We start from the raw sequence: 25,756 nt of genomic DNA, 5'->3' as shown, positions 1-25,756 counted from the left end.
TTTTGCGGAGTAGGCCTTTCTAGTACAAGGTCTTCTGGCCTCCAAGATGACATCCTGCACCTCCTTGGAGAGGAGAAACTGTTGGGAAATCAAGGAATTCTCCATGCAGCTAGATTTAGAGTTTTGAGATGGCTGTGAAGAGTTTTGTAGTTGTGCTGGGACAACAGAAGAGGGACTAGAGGTAGGATCCATGATGGGGAATGTGTCAGGTTCTTCAGGAGCGGATACCAGTGTTGCCTTGGCCAGTCTGGAGCAATGAGAATCATTTTCGGCCTCTCTGCTCTGGCTTTTAATAGAACCTTGGGCAGCAGAGGAAGAGGCGGGAAGGCATAGACTGTCAATGTTGCCCAACTGAAGGAAAGTGCGTCCACTTTCCAGGCCTGTGGATGATAGGTCCTTGAACAAAATTTTTTCAACTGGCAGTTTCTGTGGGTAGCAAAGAGATCTATGTCTGGCTGTCCCCATGCCTGAGTTATCTTTGAGAAAATTTGAGGATGCAACTTCCATTCGTGTGGTTCTGTCATATTTCTGCTTAGATTGTCTGCCAGTGTGTTTTCCTTCCCTGGCAGGAATTGTGCCTGTAGTTGAATTTTCAATTCCAGTGCTGTGTTCCATAGGGTCATGGCTTGCCTGCACAGGGGGTATGAATGAGTTCCCCCCTGTTTGTTTATGTACCACATCACTGTGGTGTTGTCTGTCCTTATCAATAGCTGGCCTGGATGCAGTAGGTCTTTGAAGGTCATAATAGCCTTTTGCACGGCTAGCATTTCCTTTTGGTTGATGTGAAGCAGCTTCTCTTTTCGTGCCCATTTTCCCTGAATGCACTGATCTGTCATGTGTGCTCCCCAGGCGTAGTCTGAGGCGTCTGTTGTGATGATTTGAGTTGCTTGAGGTACACAGAAAATTAGACCTGCGTTTCTTTGGCAAGCTTGAGCCCACCACATAAATTCCTTTTGAAGGCATGGAATGAGTGGTATAATTGCTTCCAAGCTGTGGCTGTGTTGAGACCATAAGTTTTTTAGGTACCATTGAAGTTTCCTCCTATGCAGCTTTGCACATGGGATTAGTAGGATGCAAGATGCCATGAATCCCAGAGCCTGCATGACTTTCCTTGCAGTTAGCCTGGTGTAAGTTGCCATTTTTCTGAAGTATTGAGACAGTTGCCCTTGCTTGTCTGGCGTGAGGTAGGCCATCTGGGTGGTTGTATCCAAACTGGCACCCAGGAAAATTATTTGTTGAGAGGGTATTAGTTTTGATTTCTTTTTGTTGACTGTGTATCCCAGGAAGTTCAACAGTTTTATTACAAACGCCAGGTGCTGCAGTAGTATGTCCTTGCTGTCCGCTTGGATCAGGCAGTCGTCCAGATATGGGTAGATTTGTATCCCTTGTAGTCTGCAGAAGGCGATTACTGATGCCAGGCATTTCATAAAAACTCTGGGCGCAGTACATAAGCCAAAGGGCAATGCAGAGAATTGGTAATGGGTTGAACCTGCAAGAAATCTGAGGTATCTTCTGCAATCTTGTCTGATAGGGACATGCAGGTATGCCTCCTTGAGGTCCAATGTTACCAGCCAAGACTTCTTGCCCAGCATGGGAAGAAGCTGCTGTAATGTGAGCATCTTGAATTTTGGCACCTGTAGATATGTGTTTAGGATGGATAGGTCTAAGATAGGTCTCCAATCTTTGTCTTTCCTTGGTACCAGGAATAGTCTGGAATAAAACCCTTGACCTTGTTCTTTTGCAGGTACCTCTTGAATTGCTTTCATGTCCATTTGAGCTGAAATTTGTTTTTGTGCCTCTGCCCTTTGATTTTGTGGCAGGTTTGGCATGCCTCTCATTTTTGGAAGGGTGTGAAAGTGGAACCTGTAGCCTCTGTATATAATGTCCAGAATCCATTTGTCTTTTGTAACAATATGCCAATTTTTTGAGAATAATGTCAGTTTTCCGCCCAGAGGTGCTGCCATTAAAGCTTTGCTTGGCAGGTGTAGGGGGAAGTCATTGTGTCTGTTTTCTAAAAGACTGTGATCTATCTTCTCCACCTCTTGGGGTTGATGCTTGCCACTGTCTGGCTCTGAAAGATCCTTGAGGTTGCCCTCTACCCCTTGGGCCTGTATCTGCCCTTTGAGGTCTGTCCGTGGCTGGAAAGGACCAATTTTTTGAAGGCCAGTTTCTGCTGAAACGTGGAGGCTGTACCTGCAGGAAATCTTTCACTGTTTGCATTGATTTCGCTTTTTCCTCCATTTTCTTTAGCACCTCCTCTGCTTTAACACCACACAATACATCTTTTTGAAGAGGTGCATCTAATAATTTAGCTTTGACATGATCTGGTAAGGTTTGCTCTTTGAGCCAAGCATGCGTACGTATAACAGACCCCGTAACAGCAGCTCTACAAGGCCTGTAAAGCATCAAAACCACACTGCAAGGTATGTTTACCCACTTGCTCTGCACCACGCAACAAATCCTGCAACTCTTTTAAATCTGGTTGTTCTGGTTGTGTCATCTTGTTTTTCAGCTGAGATATCAAAAACTGTTGATACTTTAACATATGGAACAGACAGTTTAATGCCCTCATGGTTAAAGTGGCCGAGGTGTACACCTTTTCCCCACCTTTCTAAAGATCTGGAATCTCTCTCTGAAGGTAATGGGTTTTAGCAGTAGAGGCCTTAATTCCCTTGGGACCCTGTGAAATAGTTTCTGGGTCAGCAGTATGGCTTTTATATAGGAACTGGTGAGAATCAGGAACCCGGTAATACCGGTCTGGTTTAACAGGAGCTGGAGGCAAAGAATCAGGATTAAGGCTGGCTTCTGTGTACACATCATCCAATATATCTAAAACAGGAGGGATAGCCAGAGGCCTATGCTGGGGGAGCAGAAGAAATTCCCTGAGCCTTTTCTTGGAATCTGAGTAATCTTGGCCTTCCCAGTGAAAGTGTTCCCTCAATGTATGCAGGGTTTCCCCAAAGAGAAGTCCTCAGGGGAGACCGAGGAATAGACTCCTCTGCATCAGAGTCTTCGAATGGAGAATAGGCACAATCCTGGTCCTCAGATAGTTCTGAGGTAATAGAAGCTTGATCTGAGGAAGGGCAGTCTTCCTGCAATCTGGGCCTTTTGTCAGAGGGGGGTTGAGAACCCCTGATAAGAGTAATCAAATCCTCAGCCATTTTAAGCATCTGTTTTTTAGGCATGGTGCCTTGAGAGGGTGTCTGAGGAACCTGTTTTTTGGTTTTCATGGCTGTTTTAGATTTAGTGAAGGCTTTAATAGAGAAGGAGGAAGGCCTGAAGACCCCTTGAGAAATGGCAGGCCTGTCTAAATTCTGAGTTTATCCGCCAGGAGTGGCGTTGGTATCTGTAGTAGGAATGGGGGCCGAGGAGCCTGCGACCTCGGGTACTGAAGACACCGGTAATGCATGGTCATCGGTACTCAGGGGCTGCGTAGGCGCCTCGTTGAGTACCGGAGAACTGGTAGTCGGCCTTAGCGTGGTATCAGTAGGTGGAGCGGACCTCGTATGCCGGTCCTTATCTTTGCGTTTTTTGCTCAAAACTGGAGTCGCAGTATCCGACGACATAATATAACTAAATTTTTTGCCAAAAAAGTGGAGGGCGAACTCCACCCGATGCTTAATAGTGCTTTTGTTGAATCTAGCACAAAAACGGCAGGCCGAGACGTCGTGGTCTGGGCCTAAGCAAGGTATACAGTAAGAGTGGAAATCCTTATGCGGTATTTGCTTCCCACATGAAATGCAATTATTAACTTTGTCTGACATCGGTCTGAGGCAAGAAAAGTTTCCCCAACGGGGTACTTAGCTTTCAAGAAGACTTCGGCTGAAATACTTTCGTAAATCTCAGGAGCTGGCCGACCAGCACTTGAGAACCGCTTCTGCTTCGGGCACCACGCGGCAAGAAAGACTGGAGAAAATGGCGTCTGTTGCCTCTTTTATACCCCTGTCGCACTGACGTCAGGGAGGAAGCGATGACAACCGACGCTGGACCTAGACTTTGGAATTCGGCCGACTGAGGACCCGCCTGATAGCAGGATAACCCATCTGTTATGACTGCAGCTGTATGCACGATGAACATCTGGGGGGCTAGGTGGAGAAAGTAATCTCTGGCTGAGCAGAGTAGATGCCTTGTTGGGGAGGTTAGAAGCCAATCGTCCAAGTACGGAAAGATCTGCATTCCCTGGAGTCTCAGGTGGGCCGCTATCACTGCTAAAACTTTGGTGAACACCCTGGGGGCTGTGGTGAGGCCAAAGGGGGGGGACCCTGAACTGATAATGACTGGCTCCCAGCCAGAAGCGGAGAAACCTCCTGGATCGTCTGTCGATTAGAATGTGGTAGTATGCATACTTGAGGTCTACAGAGCACATCCAATTGTTCTCCCGTAAGAGGGGGAGAATAGATTGTAGAGTGACCATTCGGAATTTTTCCTTGGTTACCGACAGGTTCAAGAGGGAAAGATCTAGAATTGGTCTCAAGTCCCCCATCTTTTTTGGCACCAGAAAGAACCTGGAGTAGAACCCTAATCCGAGCTGGTCTTGGGGGACGGGTTGGATGGCCCTTTTTTCTAACAGCTGCTGGATTTCTGCAGCTGCAGCCTCCCTCTGATCGGGTGGAACATCGGGGAGGCTCCTGAATTTGGGGACATGATACATTGGAATTCTGTAGCCTCTGGATATGATATGAAGCACCCAGCGGTCTGATGTGATGGACTCCCATGCCGCCAGATGCCTCGAGAAGCGCCCCCCGACTGCCTCCAGAGTAGAGCAGTCGGGCAACACTTCAGGGCTGTTGCGTGGGCCGGTCAGAGAAGGATTCTCTGGACCCAAAGTTCTTCGGGGCCCCTCTGCCCCTAGGGCGGCATCCTCCCTGTCCTCCTCTGCCACGGAAGGACTGGTTGTCCGGAGCAGATTGGGAATGTTGCGATTTCCGGAACCACATCTTCTTCTGTCCCTTTTGGTTCTTCGAGAAGGACCTCTGGGGAGCAGAGAAGCGGACTCAGACAGCAGACAACGTCTTCCCGTCCTTCGCGCTCTGGACTAGTGTTTTGCGAACGGTCTTGCCAAACAAGGCAGAACCATCAAAAGGGTCGTTTGCAAAGGATGCCTTAAAGGGCTCCGCGAAGTCACAATGCCGGAGCCAGGCCTGACGTCTCATGACTAGGCCTGCTCCGCTAGCTCTAGCGGCTCCCTCAGTAGCGTGGGACAATAGCCGCATAGAGGTACTGGAGATAGATCTGAGAGTGGCCATTCGAGTGGCGTACAACTGCTTGTCCTCCGCCGACATGGACTCAGGGGGGGAAGCAGCGTATTCTTTGATAAGATTCCGCTGCATCCTGATGACATGTGCCATGTAGTTCAGAGACCTTACCGAGAAGGTCGCTGAACTAAAAAACTGCTTCCCAAGGCGATCCATCGAGCGGGACTCCTTGCTCGGTGGATGGACAGAGGGGCTCTCCTGAGCTAGTTCCCTCTTCGTGGCTGCCGCCGTCAACATGGCATCTACGGGGGGACCCTTGCTCCAGTGGGACCGGTCTGCGGGGGGGCTCAGTATCCTGTCCGGGTGCTTAGGGACTGGCTCCACAGTGTCCTGATCCTTCCACGCCCTGGTGGTAATAAGGTCCACCAGGGGGTCGGCAGGAGGGGACACCCAAGAGGTAGACGGGCCTGCTTCGAATGCCTCCAGGAACACGGACTCGTCAGAGGAAGCCTTGGGGGCAGACCACCCACCTCTGATCCTAAGCATTTCCATGATGTCTCCAAAGGAGACATCCTCCAGGGGTGATCTTGGGGAGCCTTCCCCTTCATCCAAGTCCGTGTCCTCTGTTAAGGACTCGGGGAGTCCACGTGCCTCCTCTTACACTTGTGCTTGCGAGGCACTTCCTCAGGGGGGCTGTCTGAGGAAGTCTCGCCAGCAATATCTTGTTCCAATGGAACAACGTGGGACATCGAAGCAGGCTGTCCCTTTGGCCGGGTGATGGAAGCCTGACCCAGCAGAGAGGGAGTGCAGGGTGGAGCCGAGGCAAGAGCTGGGGGTCTGGATGCCCTCGACAGAGCCCTCTCCACTGCATTGAAGGCGGAGGGGGAGCCGCTCTCCCTGGGCTCCGAAAGCCGACTCCCAGTCGGATCCGATGAAGGGATCGTAACCGGCGCCAAGACCGTCGGATCCAAGGGACCAGTGTGCTCCGACCTGGACGGAGCCGAAGGCACACTGAAACCCTCGGATCCGAAGCTCAGCCCACAGCTCCGAGAGGTCGGATCCGACGATGGAACAGACAAACTCGAGGGCAGGGTCGGATCCGAAGTACCCAGTACTGTCGGTGCCGACCCACCCCCGGCTCTGACGCTGCCCGGCTCCGAACACTCCGAACCCGGGAAGCGGGTCGGAGAAGGAGCAAAGAAAGGGGTCGAGCTCCCTCCCAAAGGGGGGGGAGGCAAGAGCACTCCCATCTGCAGCTGGGCCTGAATGAACCTTCGCATCATCCGGTCCAAGTCTGCATCTGACAGGCTGTACTTAGATCTCGAAGAGGCCACCGTGGCAGGCCTGGAGTGCCGCCTCGATGACCTCGACGGAGATCGGGTCTCCTCCTCCTCGGGTCCCGGAGAGAAGCAAGGAGATCGGAGCCGAGGAGGAGGAGACCTGGAAGCCGTGGAGGGAGAAGCCCGCTTAGCCAGGGGGGGGGGGGCGAAGCGGAGGCCTTGGCCTGCCGCTTGTGGTGCTTCTCCCTCCGTTTCTCCCTCCTGGCCTCCCTGTCCTCCGGCGCTTTAGTGGGAGTTTGAATCCCAGCCGGGGGAAGGGGGGCAGAAGTGGCCACCACCACAGGCTGAGGAGGTGCCACGGGAGGAGCGGAGGCCGAATCCAGAGGCAAAAGTTCCGCCAGGACAAGCTTCGACCTCCGCTCTTTCAGTGCCCTGGGGTTGAACGCTGCACAAATGGTACATCCTGAAGAGAGGTGTTCAACCTCAAGGCACCGAACACACTGAGTGTGGCCATCAGCCGGGGAGAGCTTATGGCCACACTCGGTGCATTTAGAAAAAATAGGTTTTGGGGCCTCTGCCATACCTAAAACTAAAGTACACTACACAAGCACACCAGGCCCCAAACACAATCACACACAGACACACTCTAACGACCAGCGACGGGAGGGTGAAAACCAAAAAAAAATTAAACTAGATAGGAAACCTAACCACTCACACAATTTACTATTACAAAGGCTGAAGAAAATTGAAGAAATTCACTTATCTGGTAAGAAACGCTAGGAGCTCTAAAAATCCAGCTACACACTCAAGCGTGGCAAACTAGATCTGGGGTCATAGGGGGTTGGCAGGTGATTATGGGTGAGGGGAGGGGCTAGGAGCTCGGATCCATAGCTATGCTACAAGTTGCCGGCTCGGATCCGATATCGGATCCAAGACCCACAGGTTGCTGACAAATGAAGTCCCTACTCCAGATGTGGTGTTTAAGAACACAAGAGTAACAGGGTAGGAAGGTGGAAATAAATTCTGTCCGACTCACAAACGACAGAGATGTGGTCTCTTTTCAAGTTTTAATAAGCAATTAAAAGCAGAATAGAAGTAAAACACAGTATACAAAATAGAAGAGGGCAATAAAGTAATACAAAATACAAGAACTCAAAAGCAAACTAACTTTTTCCGTCACAGCAAGCTGTGGCAGAGTCTGGGTGAGCTTTTCCAGTAAAGCTTTGAAATGTTTTACTTTACCCCTTAAATAGGAGTTTTAGTTCCTAGCTCCACCTCCTCAGTTCACAGATGATTAACCTTAACTGACATGTTCTGACTTGTGTGCGACTCCTTAATGTTCTAATTTATGTCTGACTCACAAGAGGCACAGCTGTGGTCTCTTTTCAAGTTTTAATATGCAATTAAAAGCATAATGCAAGTAAAACACAGTGTAAAGAGATCACAGTATACAAAATAGAAGAAGGCAATAAAGTAATACAAAATACAAGAAATCAAAAGCAATTTAACTCTTCTCTCGCAGCAAGCTGTGGCAGTCTGGGTGAGCTTTTCCAGTAATGCTTTGAAATGTTTTACTTTACCCCTTAAACAGAAGGTTTAGTTCTTAGTTCTACCCTCTCAGTTCACAGATTACTTAACCTTAACTGACCTGTTCTAACTTCTGTGTGACTCCTTAATTGACCTGTTCTAATTTCTGACTCAAAAGAAAATTATAAAAAAGGCTTTGTTTATTCAGCTGTTTAAAAAATATGCATGATAATTCTCAAAAATGTCAGGAGGAGGATTTTACTTTGAAAGCCAGGGCAAGTTTCTTGAGGACAGTGGTATTTTACTACAAAGCTTCATTCAGTATTTCACTTTTAAAAAGGAACACATACAGAAAATATAACTCTACCATGACTGCCATTAGTTGCTTCAAACATATTTCACATTATACTGCTGGAAAAAGTTATTTAAGGGTTTAAGTTTTCTTCCTCTCTTTAATGTCACAGAGTTCTGTTCTCATCTGATGTGTGCACCACTAAATGATTTTTCCCTGAAGTGTTTACATGTCATGGTACTATGCCTTCTTCATGTCAATGTTTTAAACTACACTTATTTACCAAAGTACTGATGGAGCACCCAAGTGTGCTAATCACAGCTAACCTAGACAGCATGGTGTAGCCTCACTAGATGCAACTGTAAAGAGAAAAAACTCTCAGAATCAGCCATTACAGGCACTGTCTACATGCGACTTACAGAGCAACGTAGCACTTGCAAAAAGAGTAGACTTCCATTACTGCAAGATCAGACTCCAGGCAAACAAGAGAACCAAGATGTCAACTTTTCCATAGCCACCAACAGTCACATTACCATCTACAACAGCAAGTGGTCCTAGTCAGTATGAGAGCATGCAGTTATCTGTACAAAAAGGGATCAATAATGCATATAACACTATTACCTGTAAGTGCTGGAATGTATACCGGGCAGGGTTTGTCTTCCAAAGGGAGAAGGGACTTGTCTTTTGTTTTCTTGTAACACGCGTAATCTGGTTTAACACAGACAGGTGGGAATACCTGTAAGGAAACAATCCACAAAGTTAGGTACAAGACAGACTTCTACATAATGATTAATAACGCACAACTTTAAAAATTTAAAGACTGATATTATTCAGAATCCTGGAATTAAAGAAAGCATACCTGTGTAAAAAACGTACCATAATTGTAAATGTCTGAATATATTTGCTGCTGTAGTCAGGACTACTGTGATTCCAGCCTGCAGAACAATGGCAAGCCAAATATTCAGAGCTCTATCATACTCCCTACTGGCACTGGCAGACTCCCTCCCCACTCAGATGTCAGGATGTTTGTGATATGAGAGATGTCAGCCAATGACATCCTCAGTTCTTTCTTGCCTTAGCTAGATAATGTTGATGTAGCAGAGATTCCAGAGTGCAATGCGCCTTAGGGGTGTCATTCCTTGGGAAAAGTGAAGTTCCAACCACAAGCCTGCAAGCTGCTTCTCTGGATGCCAAGGCAGCCCTGAAGGAAGGAGGGTGCCTTGTAGAGGGTAGAGAGCGAAAGTGGAGGGAAAGGTGAATAGGGTATCTGCCCCAAACCTAGGAAATGTTCAACTAAAGGTAAACAGAGAAGTTGGTGAGAGGAAGTTAGGACTGCAACAGTGAATATGCTCAAACATCTACAATCAACACAACTGTAATATGTTTATCATAATATTCACTGTTGTAGCCATGACTTCTGGGACAACTCCCAGAGCACACGGGCCAGAAAATGGCTGATACTAAGGGATGTGCTACATCTAAAGAAATCCCAATCCCTCCGCATTACACGCTCCAGAGACCTCAACCTCATTACCACAATCAACAGAACAAGCTGGAAGGACAGGTTTGTAACCCAGAGACTGCCCATGCTATGGAATCGACTTCCCATACATGTCAAGCAGAGCACCTCATTGGCCTTTTTCAAAAGAAATCTTGATGAGTGGATGGGAAATAGAAAATTCAACCGAGGGATCACTCCAGCGGCTCTACTTGACAGAGGCACTGGGAACTAAGATCGGGTGGCACGATGCCAGGGTAATCCCATGGGCTAGGCTTGTAAAGGCTCCAGGGCCATTAGCCTAGTACACACCCATGAACTAGACTCTGTATGACTATAACAAAACTTACCCTGGGTCTGGATGCAAACCCAAGGCTGTAGGTTGTAGAACACAGAAAAAGTGTGGACTAAAGAAGAGGTAGTTGCTTCCAAGATGAATTGTTTCCACCCTTGAGAAAGGCCTTAGTGGTTGCAGTGGCCTTAACATGTTCAGGTACATTCTTTCCATATAGAGTCAAAACAACCAAATACAATGAACTAGTAGCCCTTTACATACAATCTTATTTGTTGACAGGATTCCCCTTCCTGCCCTTGGGAAAGGAAATTAACAGTCTTGCCTGACTTTCTAAAACCATTAATATCTAGTGTGCATAGAATTTCATACCACCTGATATCTACAGATATCCTGGGCTAGACAGCTTTCACCTGAGTTAAAGTCCTAAGAATGCAGATTTGCAACCTATCTATGAACAAATGTATGCATTTCAAGTCCCGTAAAATTTACAAAGCAAGCTAAAATATGAAAGTTCTTCAGTCTATACACCTTTTCATGATTGTGATATTAATATGTTGGATACAATACTGATTTGACATTGAATAAGTAATTAGATAATACAAAAATGTTACTACACATACAAACTGTTACTAATAATATTGTTAACCATAGTTGCTAGAGATGTGATCTTCAATTTGGGGCAAAGCAGTTTTAAAACTGTCACTCCATTTTTTGACATATCTGCATAACTATAATTTGCCTGCATACTTAACTGTCAAATAAAAAAAGATCTTTAAAAAGGTGCTAATTAGACACAAATTAGTTTTTTCCATCATTGTGTATGTTTTCATTTGATACCATGGAGTAATATATGCATGCTTTCTGGTTTAAGTTATTAGTATAATTACTAACCTATGCTATATATTCAAAATATTTCCAGAAAACAACTCACATTTTCTCTGATACCAAGTACCCCATTTGTCTGACGAGCTATTATTGATATCTCTGGTCAGTGGGCATGTGAAATGCTGTTTCACAATGTGTCCTGGTACACAATGCCTCAGATATTTACAGAAATACAATATTTATGAATAGTCTTCTAGGAAAATATAAACGCCTCCAAATCGGGAGTGACAAAATCTGCAGCATTGTGTAAGCTTTTATTTGATATCATGTAGTACTATCTGGGTCAAGTTATTAACCAAAATATTAATATGGCACAAATTCATAATTTGACATACAAAGAAATCACACTTTCGTGCTTAATGAACACTGCATATGAGTCAGCAGACATTCCTGACCTGCGTGAACTGTCACCTAAAATGCTGTTTCATCAAGCTCGTCTGACCGAGAAATTTACACAAATGCATAAACAATATATTTACTGCTGTACATGTATAAATAGCTGCAAGGTGGTAGCGGTTAGACATCAGGTAGCAGTGAGAAGTATCCCAACATTGTTTGCTTTCACTTAATACTATGACATAAAACTAATTCTTTGTGGGCCAAAGTAGTAATACAGGTATTAATATCATACATATTCATAACTTGGAATGAAAACATATCACAGTAACTTAACTAATGACCATCTAATTTCTGTCTAGAGAAATTCCTAAACTTATGGTCTTAAAGGGCCTCCAAAATGTTTCATAATGCTTCAAAGAGGACTCTGCTTAAGATATTAACAAATACATTTATGCATATTTTATTAACAGTTAAAGAATAAACATGTAACAAGCAATAGTAATCAACTATCAGATTACTATCAGCCATCAGTGCAGAATTCTCCAAAATTATATACCATTTTATTTGATGCCACAAAGTAGTAAACTCCTACAGATTCAAGTTATTAACAGAAACAATACACTGTTATTCATAATGTTGAATGAAAACAAGTCACAGTACTTCATATACTGACTACACAGACTGGTTCTGGTGCCATTGCTGACCTACGTGCTTACTGGCCTGTGAAATGCTACCCCACAAGGTTTCCAAGTAGATAGTCAATGGCATGATGTGGTATATAAACAACTCCTGCTTCATGTTATTAAAATAAATACTAATATGATGTATATTCATAATTTTGAACAAAAATCTAACATCCTCGTGGGAATGCTCCTGCTCCCACCCCTCATAGCCTATTCTCCCACTTCCTACAGGCAACTGTATCATATATTACCAGACACCAAATAATAAGCCAACTGTAAATAACCTCTTATAATTCCTCAAATCCTACTATTCCACTCAAGAAACTATATAGTTACTAAAGCAATGCTTTGTTTTTCTACACAATTTAACCTAAACATTTTTATTGCACCTGCTTAAATCTTGGTTTTCTACAAAATGAAACCTAGAAATTGCATTGTAACTGCTTAATCTTTATTTTGTCTTGAACCCACAAATGACTGAAATTGTAAACTGCTGTAATCTTTTTGTGACCGTTGTTTTAGAGCTTTGTCTTGAACCTACAAATGATTGAAATTGTAAACTGCTGTAATCTTTTTGTAACCTTTGTTTTGGAGCTTTTTCCCCCAGGACTCCATTGAAAACGGGTTCTTATTGGCCCAATAGACTATCCTGGTTAACCAAATGCAAATAAATAAATAAAATAAATAAAAACAATTCAAACTACTTTACTTGCCAACTACCAAAATTGTGTCAAGGGGTCACTGGGACTCTCAAATCCCCTGCTTATTACACATAACTCTGAGACTGTACCCTTGTGGGGAAAGGGCAAAAAAAACTGTCCTCATTCTATCTCAAGCTCACACAACTGCTACAAAAAGCCACTCAATATTTTGAGTGTCAAACTTTTTGAGTCTATCTTTTCTGATGTTGATATTCACTGCATTCTATGTCCTGAAAGTATTCTCCTCTATCATCCTAAACATTGATAAACAAGTGATAAACAGCAATGAAACAAAAATTATAGACCCACAAAGGATTAAAAAAAACAGCTTTTCTGCAAGCAGGCAACATCCCTTGCACTCCTCACACCTCCTGTGATCTCAGAGTTGGTATATATAATTAGCGGGGGAGGGGGTGCGGGGTCTGGTGTTAACCAAATCCTTCTGTACCGCCCACTAATTATATATACCAACTCCAAAGTCACACTAAATTGAGGAAAGGGCAGGTTCTGTTATAGCTACATTACCGGTAAGTAATAGGTCGCGGTTCATTTACGTTGGCCAACTATTGCCATTTGATGCATTTCTTTTTGAAGATTTGCATGTTCAGTAAAAGTAAACTTCGATGTCTAACGTTTGATATTCAGCTGTGCGATGCAATATTAATTTGATGGCTGAAAAGAGACCCTCCAGAAACACATCACTGTGAAGCATCCATTCGTGAGATTGAGTTATGGACCTGCTCAGAGAATCTGCCACAATGCTTTGACCTGAAGGAATGTATTCTCCCTGAAGAATCACTCAGAACTGGATAGCTAGTTCCCACACTAGGACTGCCAACTGACAAAGATGATGAGATGTTGCACCCCCCCCCACCCCATTTGTTAACATACCACATCACTGTGGTATTGTCGGTAAACACCTTCAGAGGTCCTGGGGAGAAAAGAGGATGAAAGGCCTGGAAGAGCTAGCAGAAAAGCTCTCATATCCTTGACTTAGATGAGGTATTTCTGTTGTAGAGGCAACCAGACTCGCTGAACCTTTAAGGAGCAGAAAGTTGCTCCCCATCTCACATCTGAGGCATCTGTGAACAGCTCCTGAGAGGGAAGAGGTACCTGAAAAGGGAGCCCTGAATTGACAAGTCAACTGCTGAATCCACCACTGAAGTTCCTGCTTGAGAAAAGGGAGAAGAGGAACTAAGAAATCGAGGGGATGAGAATGCTGAAACCAAAAAAAACTAATGAAGCTTTTTCATGTGGATTAGGCAAAAAGCAGCACAGGAATAGTGGAAGCCATGAACCCCAGAGCTCTCAGAAATTTCCTTGCTGTTACAGAGGTCAGAGGAAGAAGGGACTGAAAAGAGGAAAAAAGAAATTATGTTCTTACCATAACGTTCCATATGTGTTGGCCATCTTCATTTCCATTAAACTGTGGGTTACGGTTCTGACCCTCAGAAATGACCGTCCTTCTACTTCCAAGTTCAAGACTCCTGACTTGAGCTCCTCCTCCATACCCATAGTCCTCACTCCACCAGAATACCTCAGATCGAGTTTGCCAGAAACAAGGCAAAATAGCTAACAAACATTATACTACTCTAAAATAACACACAGATCAAATATGTTTGTATATAACAAAAAGAACATCAGGAGTTCAACTGAAGGAGAAAAGAGATTCCTTACCAATTCTACCAGGCTTCCCAAAGGCTTGGATAGGAGAAAGGTGAGGTTAATGAAGATGGACAACACAGATGTAACGTTATGGTAAGAATATTAACTTATTTATCTGATGTTGTCCACTTCATTTTATTAACCTATGGGACAGTGTCCCCAGCTACTATAATCTAGGGTGGCCACCAAGGAAGGATGTTCCTGAGTACAGCAGAACTAAAGCCATTTCTTCTGCTGGACATGATGTCCAATTTGTAATGCGTAACAAAAGTGTGGGGATTTGACCAAGTGGCAGCAGCACAAACATCTTCAATTCAAACTCTACACCAAAAGGCCTGCGAGATAGCCATCAACCTTGTAGAATGGGCCTTTATTTTCCCTGGTAAAGGAATACCCTTGAAAGAGTAGATAAAGGTAATGCAGTCTTTCAACTATCTCACTAGCATAACTTTAGTAACTGCTCTACCTCTCTCTGCATTCAAAAAGGAGACAAACATCTGATCAGACTTCATCAAGGGCTTGGCTCTATGTATATAAAAACAAAGCTGTCTGTGTACATCAAGCAAATGCAAAGTGTATTCCCCCTTATTTTGATAATCAGGAAAAAAGACCGGAAGATCGATAGACTGATTAATGTTACTCTCTTTAGCCACCTTGGGTAAAAAAAAAAAGGACTATTGGTATGCAGGGTCACTCTGTCCTTGTGGAAAATCAAATATAGAAATCTTGCCAAAAGGGCTTGGAGTTCAGACACTCTTCTGGCCAGAGTAATAGTTACTAAAAACAGTCTTCCAGCAGAGAAATTTCAAATCCACCACAGCTGAAGGGTCGAAAGGGGGACGGACCAAAGTCTGTAAATTCATAGTTAAATCCCAGGGGTACGGGGGGGGGGTAGGAACTTTCAGTGGCTGGAGCAAGAATGTGCCCCTTAGAAAAGGTTTACACAGTTTAGAAGAAGCAAGAGATAAGGAATCAAAACCCATGTGAAAACTGGACATAGCAGCCGGCTGCACTTTGACAGCAGAGTAACTAGCACCATCCTTGAAAAGGGAAGACAAAAAAATCTAGCACGACTGCCACTGGGCTGTAAAGGGATCAATCTGTTTTTGTTCAGCTCAAAGGGAAAATCTCTTCCATTTGATTTTGTAAATTTTATGTGTGGAAGACCTATCAGGGGAAATCAAAACTTCTCGATTGGGGCAAGATAGCCTCAGAGATCTTGCCATCATCAAAGTGTAAAAAGCATGTGGTTAATTTCAGGCCCTGAATATCAGGATGTGGATGCCCCAATGGATGAGTGAGCAGTTCTGGACTCAAATCCAATGTCACTGGGGCAAACCAGGTGAGGCCAAAGGAAGGTGAACCAGGTTTGTCGAGGCCAAAAAGGGGCAATGAGGATTACTTTGCTTCACAACCTGACAGCTTTCTGTAGGAACTTGGGAATCAATGATAGAGGAGGAAAGGTATAGAGCAGACCAGAGGGCCAAGCATGAACAGTGTCCCCGGGGGACTGTCCCTAAGGAGTAATCAAGGCAAAAAACCTGCTGAATTTGTTGCTGAAAGGGGATGCAAAGAGATTGCAGCAAGAATGACCCCATTTCTGGAAGATCGCATCTGCCATTCAGGGACCACTCATGAGGCATCAACAAGACTCGGCTGAGCCTGTCAGCGAATATGTTGGACTCCCCCAGAATGTGCACCGCTACCGGAAAGTGGTTCGTAGAAATCAACCACTGCCACACTCTCATTGCATCTCAACATAGGGAGCAAGACCTGGTCCTTCCCTGTTTGTTGATGTACCAAATCACTGACATATTGTCTGTTTGGATTACAACAGTCCCCAGAGGTAGAAAGGTGTATAGTTCTTGCAACTCTAAAAGAACTACTCTCATCTTGAGTACATTGATATGCATCTTCGTCTCCTGAGGTATCCACATGCCTTGGACTCCGGCCCAAACAATGCCCTCACCCACCCAAACTCTGAGGTGTCTGTGGCCATCATGGCGTTTGGGGAAGGAAGAATGAATGGGCATCCTTGAGTAATTTCTGCGGAGTGAAGCCAACAACGTAGACTCCATTCACACACGAGACAGACTGATGGCAAAATTCAAAGGATTTCTGAGCAGTGACCATTGAATTGCTACGGTCCATTGTAATATCTGCATGCGCAAATTTTCCATGTGCAGAAGTGTTATAGTGGCCGCCATTGAGCCTAGCGCCTTGAGAACTAGAGAAGCTGAGGGCTTTGGAATGGTCAAAATCTGACTGATTTAAAATTTCAAGTTTGTTACCCTGTCCATCGTGAGGTAAGCATAGGATGTTCTTGCGTCCAAGAGGGCCCCTATGAAATCTATGGCATGTACCTGGTTTAACTGCGACTTCTGTATGTTGACGGTTATCCCCAGAGTTATGGCCAACTTGAGAAATAAATCCCTGGTTTGAAGGAGTAAATGCCTGGTTGGAGCAGTTAAAAGCCCGTCACCCAGATATGGAAATATCTGATAACTCTGCAGTCGCAGATGAGCTGCAACTACTGATATCTGGTGAACACCCTGGGGGGCTGCAGTAAGACCAAATGGAAGTGCCCTTAACAGGTACTGGCTGGCTCCCACCCTGAAACACAGAAAACGCCTGGAGTGTCTGTCCATTTTGATATGGTAGCACGCATTCTTGAGGTCTACACAGCACATCCAACCACCCATCTTCAGAAGAGATAAGATGGACTGAATAGTGACCATTCTGAACTTCATGTGTTTCACCGACTTGTTCAGAGAGGTCAGATCCAAAGATAGGTCACATGTCCCTGTTTTCTTGGGCAGTAAAAAGAATATGGATGACTTTTTTTTCAGCACATTTTTTAACTTCCTGGGCTGCGTCCTCCCTCTGATTGGGTGGAACATCTAGGAGGCGAAATTGTCATTTGGGAGTTTCAGAAAAGGGAATGAAGTATCCTCTGGATACAATCCTTAGCACACATTTGTTGTCTGTGACGGCTTCCCAGGGTTCTGGGTGCAAGGAGAAACGCTCCCCCGAATGCTTCCAGAGGACAGCAGTTGGGCAACAGTTCAGGATCACTGGAAAGGCTTGTTCTGCAAAGTTTCCCGTGACCCCTGATTTTACAGACTCCCTTGGCCATGTGGGCGGTGTTTCCCGTTCTAACTATATCTCCTTCTGCCGGGGAGGGTCTCCTTCAGTGTCCTGGAAAGGACCCTGCAACTTCTAAAACCATGTCTTCTTACTTCCATGCTGGTTCCTGGAGAAGGTCTGTTGTGGAGTAGAAAAATGGATTCCGATGGCAGACAGGGTCTTACCATCCTTCTCTGGGATAAAGTGTTACATACCATGGGTCCAAACAAGGTGGACCCATCAAAGAAGGCATTAATAAAGAACTGTTTGAAAGCTTCTGCAAAACTGCACAGTCTCCTCCAGGTGTGGTGCCCTATGGCAATGCCGGAACTGGCCGCCCTTGAGGTAGCCTCTGCAGCATTACAGATTAATCTCATGGATTTATTGGCTAGAGTGTACGGTGGGCAGCCTGAAGGAAAAGGACTCCTGTTCCTTGATAGACATGGACCCTGGGACTGAGCTAGAAAGTTCCTTGACTAAGTCCCTTTGTAGTCTGGTAAAATGTGACAAATAGTTCAATGCCCTAACAGCAAAGGTAAACGAGGAGTAGACTCTTTTGCCAAACCTTTCCAATGCCCAGGATTCTCTACTCACGGGGTGTACAGAGGAGTTTCCTGAGCCAGCTCCTTCTTGGTGGTTGCGGGTTTTCTTTGGTCCAGAAAGATTTATAAACAGGGCACTCAAAATCTTGTCTGCATGTTTGGGGATAGGTTCCACTGTATCTGGTTCCTTACAAGCCCTTGACACCAACAGATGGCTAGGCAGATCAGCCGGGGGTATACCCAGGTAGTAAATGGGCTGGACCCGAAAGGCTCCCACAGTACCGATTCCTCCAGGGAAGGGTTTTGGGCAGACCAAGCACCCCTCTGGTGAAGGATTTCAAGAATGTTGCTGAAGGAGACCGCATCGGGTGGTGATTTGGGAGACCATTCACCTTCATCAGAATCAATATCCATAGTGAGAGATTCCTGTATGGGAATCCATGTGCCTACTTTTACATGATCTCTTTGAAGGGTCCTCCTGGGGGGGTGTTCCGGGGAGGAGTTGGAAAAAGCCTGGGTGTCCACCGAGGAAAAGGTGTGGAGGCTTTCCAAGACTGGCTGTCCAGGAAGCAGCTCAGAGACCTCAGACAAGTATGAGGAGGGGATGTTCCCACAGAAGTAAGTGCTGAGGGTCTCCTAGGAATAGAGAGAACCCTCTCCAGGACCTCAAATGCAGAAGGGTTCCGAACCACCTGGAACTGTCACACCAGAGCAGAGACCACCAGAATAGACACCTAATAAGTCGGACCTGAGCTGTCAAAGGCCAAGACTCCAAGGGGAAGAGAAGGCTCCGAAATCTCCGGAGTTGAGGTCAACCCCCTGGAACTGACTTTGACACTATGGCTTTGAGACACACTCAGAACCGAAGCCAATGGAGTCAAGAAGGTCTGGGAGAAAGTTGGAGGTGAAGAGGATAGCTCTATTGGCTCCGACACCCCGGCACTGGGAACAAACGGAACCAATGTCTCCAAAACCAAGGGTCAAATCAGGGAAGGGGTTACTAGCTGGAACAGGGAAACTTTCATGGATCTACATGCAGACACAAGCCCCATCTGGATCGGTGTCTCGAGAAATTGCTTCATGAGCATGCTGATGTCCTTGCAGGTCAGACTTCAGGAAGACCCAGAAGAAGTGGTGGCTGGAAGTCTGGAGGATCTCCAAGGGGAACGAGACACAGACCTCCTTGCATATGCTGGCAGAGCTGACCCTGGCACCGAAACTGTAGGAGGAAATGCCATGGGAACATCACTCGGACTTGGAGGAGCACAGAATGACCAGGGCAGAGGAGAGGCAGTCGCAACCAAACTCTGATCTGTGCGAGTCGGTTCCAAAGACTTTGCCTTTTTCCTAGGCAGTTCAGAGGAGGATCATGCAGAAGAAAGTCTCCTGGACTCCCAGGAGTCCCTGGGCTTTTTAGGTGGGGGTTGAGCCCCTGACATAGAAGGCATCCCTGAGGTGGAGGAAAGAGGGAACAAACCTTTTAAAATCAGTTTGCTCCTCCTATCCACCAGAGCCAAAGGATGGAAAGCCTTACTAATATCGCAAGGGGCTTCCAAATGGTTAGGCCCCAAGCAGTACACACACTCCCGGTGGGCGTCAGACAGAGGAATTTTCTGCCCACAGGAAGTGCACTTTTTAAAACCTAAAGGTTTTTAGTCAGCCATAAGGGCAAGGAAAGGAAGAGAAAGGACAGAAAAGAAGGGAACTTTTGTTTTTAAGAAAAGACCTGATGGATACAAAAGCGAAAAACTAGACAGAAAGTGTCAAAGAATCAGATAAGTAAAGTGAAAAGGGTAGAGAGAACAAGAAATAAGTTACAATTCACTTGTAAATGGAGAAACTCAAGAGCGAGGAACTTGATGCAAACTCAAAGCACAGCAAATGAGATTTGTGTTATTCTGGGGGAGTGGGGCATTGCGGGTAGGGAGGAGGAGCTCAATTCAGGAGTCTCAAACTGGAAGAAGACAACCAGTTGGTCCGAGGGTCAGAACAGTAACATACAGGATAATGAAATTAAGCGGACAATATCAAATTCAGAGTTAGGGGCTTGGAGAGGAGGCAGGAATGCCAGCACAGAACAGTCTGGATCCTGTAGCCCAGAAAGACAATCCTGAGAAGGAGTCAGAAAGGACTTTTTGAGATTTATAGTAAACTTCAGGCTCTGCAGAAGGGAGATTGCAAAGTGAAGATTTTTCAACAAGGTCTCTGGACAGGATGGTTGAAACAGGAGGTCATCCAAGTAGGGAAAGATTTGGATCCCCTTTAGCCTGCAAAAAACAATTACAGGAATGAGGCATCTGGTGAATACCCTTGGGGGCAGTAAAAAGGCCAAAAGGCAAAGAAGAGAAATGAAAATGCCAGGAAGCAACAGAGAAATACAAAAACTTCCTGAAAAGGGGATGAATTGGGATATGGAGATAAGCTTCCATGAGATCCAGACACACCATGTAAACCTGAGAACGCAAAAGAGTGAACAAAGTCTGAAGGGGCAACATTCGAAAAGAGAGAACCTTCAGAAATGTACTTAAATTAGAGAGAACTAAAATTGGTCTCCAAATACCATCTTTCTTGGGTACTAGGAACATTGCGGAATAAATTCTCTCCCCCTTTGGGAAACTAGAACTTCTTGAATAGTACCCTGAGTCAAGACATCCTGAAGCACTCCTGGAAAGAAGGAAAGCTGTTCCTGAGGGGGCTGAAGAATTCCCATAAAAGGGGAAAGAGATTTCCTGATCAGGAAATACCCTTGGTGAATAATGGACAGGAGTCCTGAGTAATCTTTAAACCAGGAGAGACAGAGAAAGACAAAGAGAAAGAGGAATGCGGCTTGGAAGAATAGGATAGACAGCATCTGGTTTATCAGAAAAAGGAGACTTACAGGGCGCAGAAGTCTGAGTAGCTTTAGCAGGAGGAGCATGCTTCTCACCTTTCTTGCCTTTGGGGGAGGGCAAGACTGCCTACGAACAAAGGCGGCCTTATTGCGGTAATTTCTCTGAAACTTACATACAGGAGAAACAAAAACATGTTTGTTTCTGTAAAGCCTTACCCTTATCCTGAAGTGACAAACAAATTAGCAGCAGCTTCGCCAAACAAGTGTTTATTATCCAGAGGAAAATTCATCAACTTAACCTTAATATCATCAGGCAAAGGGTGAAGCCAAAGCCAACAATATCTCCTTATCAGACACCCAAAGGTAGCAGCCCTAGAGGAAGCATCTGCTGCATCATAACTACACTTAATGGAATGACGAGCCACCTGAGAGGAAGTCCCTAACAAGGAAAGGGCAGAAGTCTTCCCTTCAGAGTCTGGAACTTCAGAAATTACCTGACAGGCCTGGGAAAGAAGAGCCAACATATACCTAGACATATGGGTCTAATAACTGATAGCCCTAAAAGCTAAAGTAGCAGAGGTACAAACCTATTTCTTCAACCTTTCTATAGTTCTATTATCTTTGACAGAAGACAATAACTCTGGAAAAAGAAGCAACTGAGTTGGCTTGTCAGAGGCCACAGACATCAGCGGTCAGCCAAAGGGCACTTATAAAGAAATTTACAGTCCAGTCCTCAGGCACGCTATAAAAACTATCAGGCTTCTTGGGAGCAGGGGGCTGGAAGTCAGGAGCTTTAGAAGCATTAAAAAAGGCATCCAATAATGGAGCTAGAACAGGATGTACAGCGGAAGGCCTGCGAAAGTCCATATGCAGGACCCCATGATACCTTTTCTGCATATAAGAAACCTTAGCACAATCCTATTTAAAAAAAAGTCCTTCATTCTAGAAACCGTACCGCCAAAAACAATTTCCTCAAAAGGAGTATCAGGATGGGTCTATATTATGTTGCCAAAAGCTGCTTACAGCGAAAATGGCAACACTGCGAAAATCCACTAACGCGAATGGCCAGGTCAGCATTTTTTTCCTAGGGGAAAAAAAAAAAAAAAAAAAAAAAATCGGCAGACCAGTCAAACACAACACAACACACCACATAAATTACTACAAAATGGGGGGCTGTGCCCCGTACCTCCACCCCCCAACTAAATATACCAACTCCGAGATCGTACTACAGTGGGGTAAAGGGGCAATTTCACGTCGATGGCCAAGCGATTTTTTTCCCTAGGAAAAATCACTGACCTGGCCATTTGCGTTGGTGGGTTTTCGCTATTTATGGGTCGATGTTGCCGTATTCGCTGTAAACAGCTTTCGGCAACATAATATAGACCCTATCAGGACTAGTAGATTCCTCTTTCACAGAACCATAATCCAAAGGAGAGGGAATCTGAGAGGAGTTCGCAAGGGATTCCTCATCTGAATCCACCTCCTCCTCAAAAGAATCCTGTTCCCTGGGTCATTTAAGGGGAGTAGAGGACCAAGGAGGAGTTGGAACAGAAAAGTACAGTTGTGTACACTTACCATAAATGTAGATGTTCGAGTGTATTCACTGTTGTAGTCATTACATTTGGGTAATCTGCTGGCAGGTTACCCTCAGTCGGCCTGAATTCCAAGGTCTTGGGTCCTGCGTCGGTTGCTGTCTTCTCTTCCATGACGTCAGGTCGTCAGGGGTATAGAACATGCAGCCGACGCCATTTTCTTTAGTTTTTCTTGCCCCCGATGTCAGGTGCCCCCAAAAAGGTAGCATTTTATATATATATATATATATATATATATATATATATATATTTATATATATCTATATACATGCATCAATATAAACTTGACCTTCATCTACACGCAAATACACCACATAGGTTGTAGAAGATACAGAAGGAAAGATAAACTGTAGAATGACAGGGGGATGGCGGGAGGGTAACCTGGACTGCAACAGTGAATACACTCGAACATCTACATTTATGGTAAGTGTACACAACTGTAATATGTTCTTCATGTTTCACTGTTGCAGTCATTACATTTGGGTAGAATCCCAAAGCTATGGTTAGGAGGCTGGAGCTAAACAGCATTAGGTGCGGCTATAAGGCCCTGCAGCACTGCAGTGGCAAAGCCTGCCCTGGACTTAGAGAGGCAAATGGTAATGCTTTGTAAAGGTGTGAACAGAACTCCAAGTAGCAGCCTCTAGAATGTCTTTGGTTGGTACTCCTCTGAGAAAGGCTGCCGAAGTAGCTGCAGCTCTGGTGGAATGAGACCTAATGCCACTGGGCACTGGTTTACCATGGTGTAAGTAGCAGAAACGGATGCAGTGGCTTATCCACCTTGAAATTGTCTGCTTTGAGATAGCCTTTCCTTCTGATCCTGCAGCATATGACACTAGTAATTGCTCAGTTTTTCTTAGAGCTTTTGTCCTGCTCAAGTAGAATCTTAGCTGTGTACGTCCAAGGAATGCAGAGTTCCCTCCCCTTTGTTCTGCAGATTTGGATAAAAAGTTGGCAGATGAATTGTTTGGTTAAGAGCCACACTGGAAACCACCTTAGGCATAAAAGTAGGATTTGTCCTCAGAGACACCCTGTCTGAGTAAAATATGATAAAAGGCTCTACAGCCATGAGGGCCTGTAGCTCTGAAACTCTTCTTGCTGAAGTAATTGCTAGTAGCAGAGCTGTCTTCCATGATAAGAACTGTATATTAGCGGTAGCGGCTGGTTCAAATGGAGGCAGGGTGAGCTTTTCCAACACATAACTGAGGTCCCATGCAGGTAATGGTGATCTTCTTGGAGGCCTTAAGTTTTTGGCTCCTCTAAGATACTGCTTTAGTCAAGGATGAGAAAAGATTGGTGGCTCTGTATTGTAATGAGCCGAAATGGCAGAGGCATGGATTTTGATTGATGAGAAAGATGGGCCTTTGTCAAGCATCTCAGTTAAGTATTGTAATATCTAAGGAATATGTGGTTCTGCTGTATCAGTTCCTTGTGCTTGATTCCAGGCACAGAATCTCTTCCATTTGTCAGCATAAGATTTTCTAGTACTAGGCCTTCTGGCTTCCAAAATGACATCCATCACAGCTTTACTGAGAGGTGTCGTTCATATGATTACATGATTAGCCATGCTGCCAGGTTCAGAGTCTGTTGTTGATTGTGCAGGATCTGATTGTTTTGCTGGGACAGTAGTTGTGGTCTTTGAGGCAAGGTCCAAGCTGGGTATTGAGACAAGTTCCTTAGGATTGGGTACCAGTATTGGCGGGGCCAGTCCGGGGCAATTAATATCATCTTTGGCTTCTCTTGTCTGACTTTTAGGAGGACCTTGGGTAGAAGAGGCAGAGGAGGGAAGGCGTAAGCTGACAGGTTTTTCCAACTGAAGGATAGGGTGACCACTTTCCATGCTCGTCTGTGATAAGTCCTTGTGCAGAATCTTTTCAATTGATAATTTTGAGAAGAGGCAAATAGATCTATGTCTGGGCTCCCCCATTTCTCTGTTATCATGCTGAATACTTGTGGATTTAGTTTCCACTCATGAGAATCCATAAGGTTTCTGCTTAAATCATCTGCCAGAGTGTTCGTTTTTCCTGGCAGGAATTGAGCTTGAAGATTTATTTGGTAGGTCAAAGCTGTGTCCCACAGTGCCATGGCTAATCTGCAAAGGGGGTATGAGTATGTGCCCCCTTGCTTGTTTATATACCACATGATGGTGGTGTTGTCCGTCTTTATCAGTAGTTGTCCTGGATGAAGTAAGTCCTTGAAGGCTGTTAGGGCATTTTCAACAGCTAGCATCTCTTTCTGGTTGATATGTAGATGCATTTGATTTGGTGCCCATATGCCCTGAATGCATCTTGATGCCATGTGGGCCCCCCAGGCATAATCTGATGAGTCTGTTGTTAAGGTTTGGCTGGCAGGGGGTACAGTGAAGGGCCGTCCCATGTTTTGTTGACAGGCCTTTGCCCACCATAGAAACTCCTGTTGCAGGCAGGGGATAAGAGGAATCATTGTTTCCAGACTGTGCGAGTGTTGACTCCATAAACTTTTTAGGTACCATTTAAGTTTCCTCATATGCAGTCTTGCATATGGAATTAGTAGGATGCAGGATGTCATGAAGCCCAGAGCCTGCAGAATTTGTCTTGTGGAAGACTGGGTTTTTGTTGCCATCAGTTTGAAGTAAGTAGTCAGTTGCCTTTGTTTGCCTGGCGTGAGGTAAGCCATCTGGGCAGTTGTAAGCAAGCTTGCACCCAGGAATGTTATCTTTTGAGAGGGTACCAGTTGTGATTTATTTTCGTTTATTGTGTACCCTAGGCATGCTAGAAGCCTTTTCACAAACACCAGGTGTCGTAGAAGAGTGTCCTTGTTCTCTGCTTGGATGAGACAGTCATCCAAGTAAGGATATATTTGAATACTTCTTTGTCTGCAAAATGCAATTACTGGTGCCAGGCACTTTGTAAAGACCCTGGGCGCAATAGATAAGCCAAAGGGCAGTGCAGAGAATTGGTAATGCATTAAGCCAGTCTTGAATCTGAGGTATCTTTTGCATGACTGTCTTATTGGGACATGCAGGTATGCCTCTTTTAAGCCTAAAGTCACCAGCCAAGCATTCTTGCCCAGCATGGGCAGAAGCTGTTGCAAAGTGAGCATTTTGAATTTTGGAATGTCCAGGTATGTGTTCAAAATCGATAAATCCAGTATTGGTCGCCAGGGCTTGTCCTTTCTGGGTACCAAGAACAGTCTTGAGTAAAAACCTTGTCCTTTTTCCTGTTCTGGTACTGTCTGAATGGCCCTCATATCCATGAGGGACGTAGCCTGTTTCTGTGCCTCTGCCCATTGTTTTTTTGGCAGGTTTGGCCAACCATTTGCCATTGGCAG

The 25,756-nt window shown here is 45.1% G+C and overlaps 1 protein-coding gene across 2 annotated transcripts in view; it reads right to left on the bottom strand.

Annotated features, from left to right (window-relative positions):
- Positions 1 to 25,756, bottom strand: part of NOL6 (nucleolar protein 6) — a 1,772,660-nt gene that overhangs the window by 630,786 nt on the left and 1,116,118 nt on the right. For both annotated transcript variants that reach the window (XM_044078098.1, XM_044078107.1), the window contains exon 17: positions 8,916 to 9,030. In XM_044078098.1, the coding sequence (XP_043934033.1) occupies positions 8,916 to 9,030 (115 nt within the window). The remainder of the gene's footprint in view (positions 1 to 8,915; positions 9,031 to 25,756) is intronic.

This window comes from Protopterus annectens, chromosome 1.part1 (genome assembly GCF_019279795.1).
Source record: "Protopterus annectens isolate FY-2018-M chromosome 1.part1, PAN1.0, whole genome shotgun sequence".
In the NCBI taxonomy this organism is placed as follows: domain Eukaryota; kingdom Metazoa; phylum Chordata; order Ceratodontiformes; family Protopteridae; genus Protopterus; species Protopterus annectens.
This window is presented reverse-complemented; position numbering and strand designations above follow the sequence as displayed.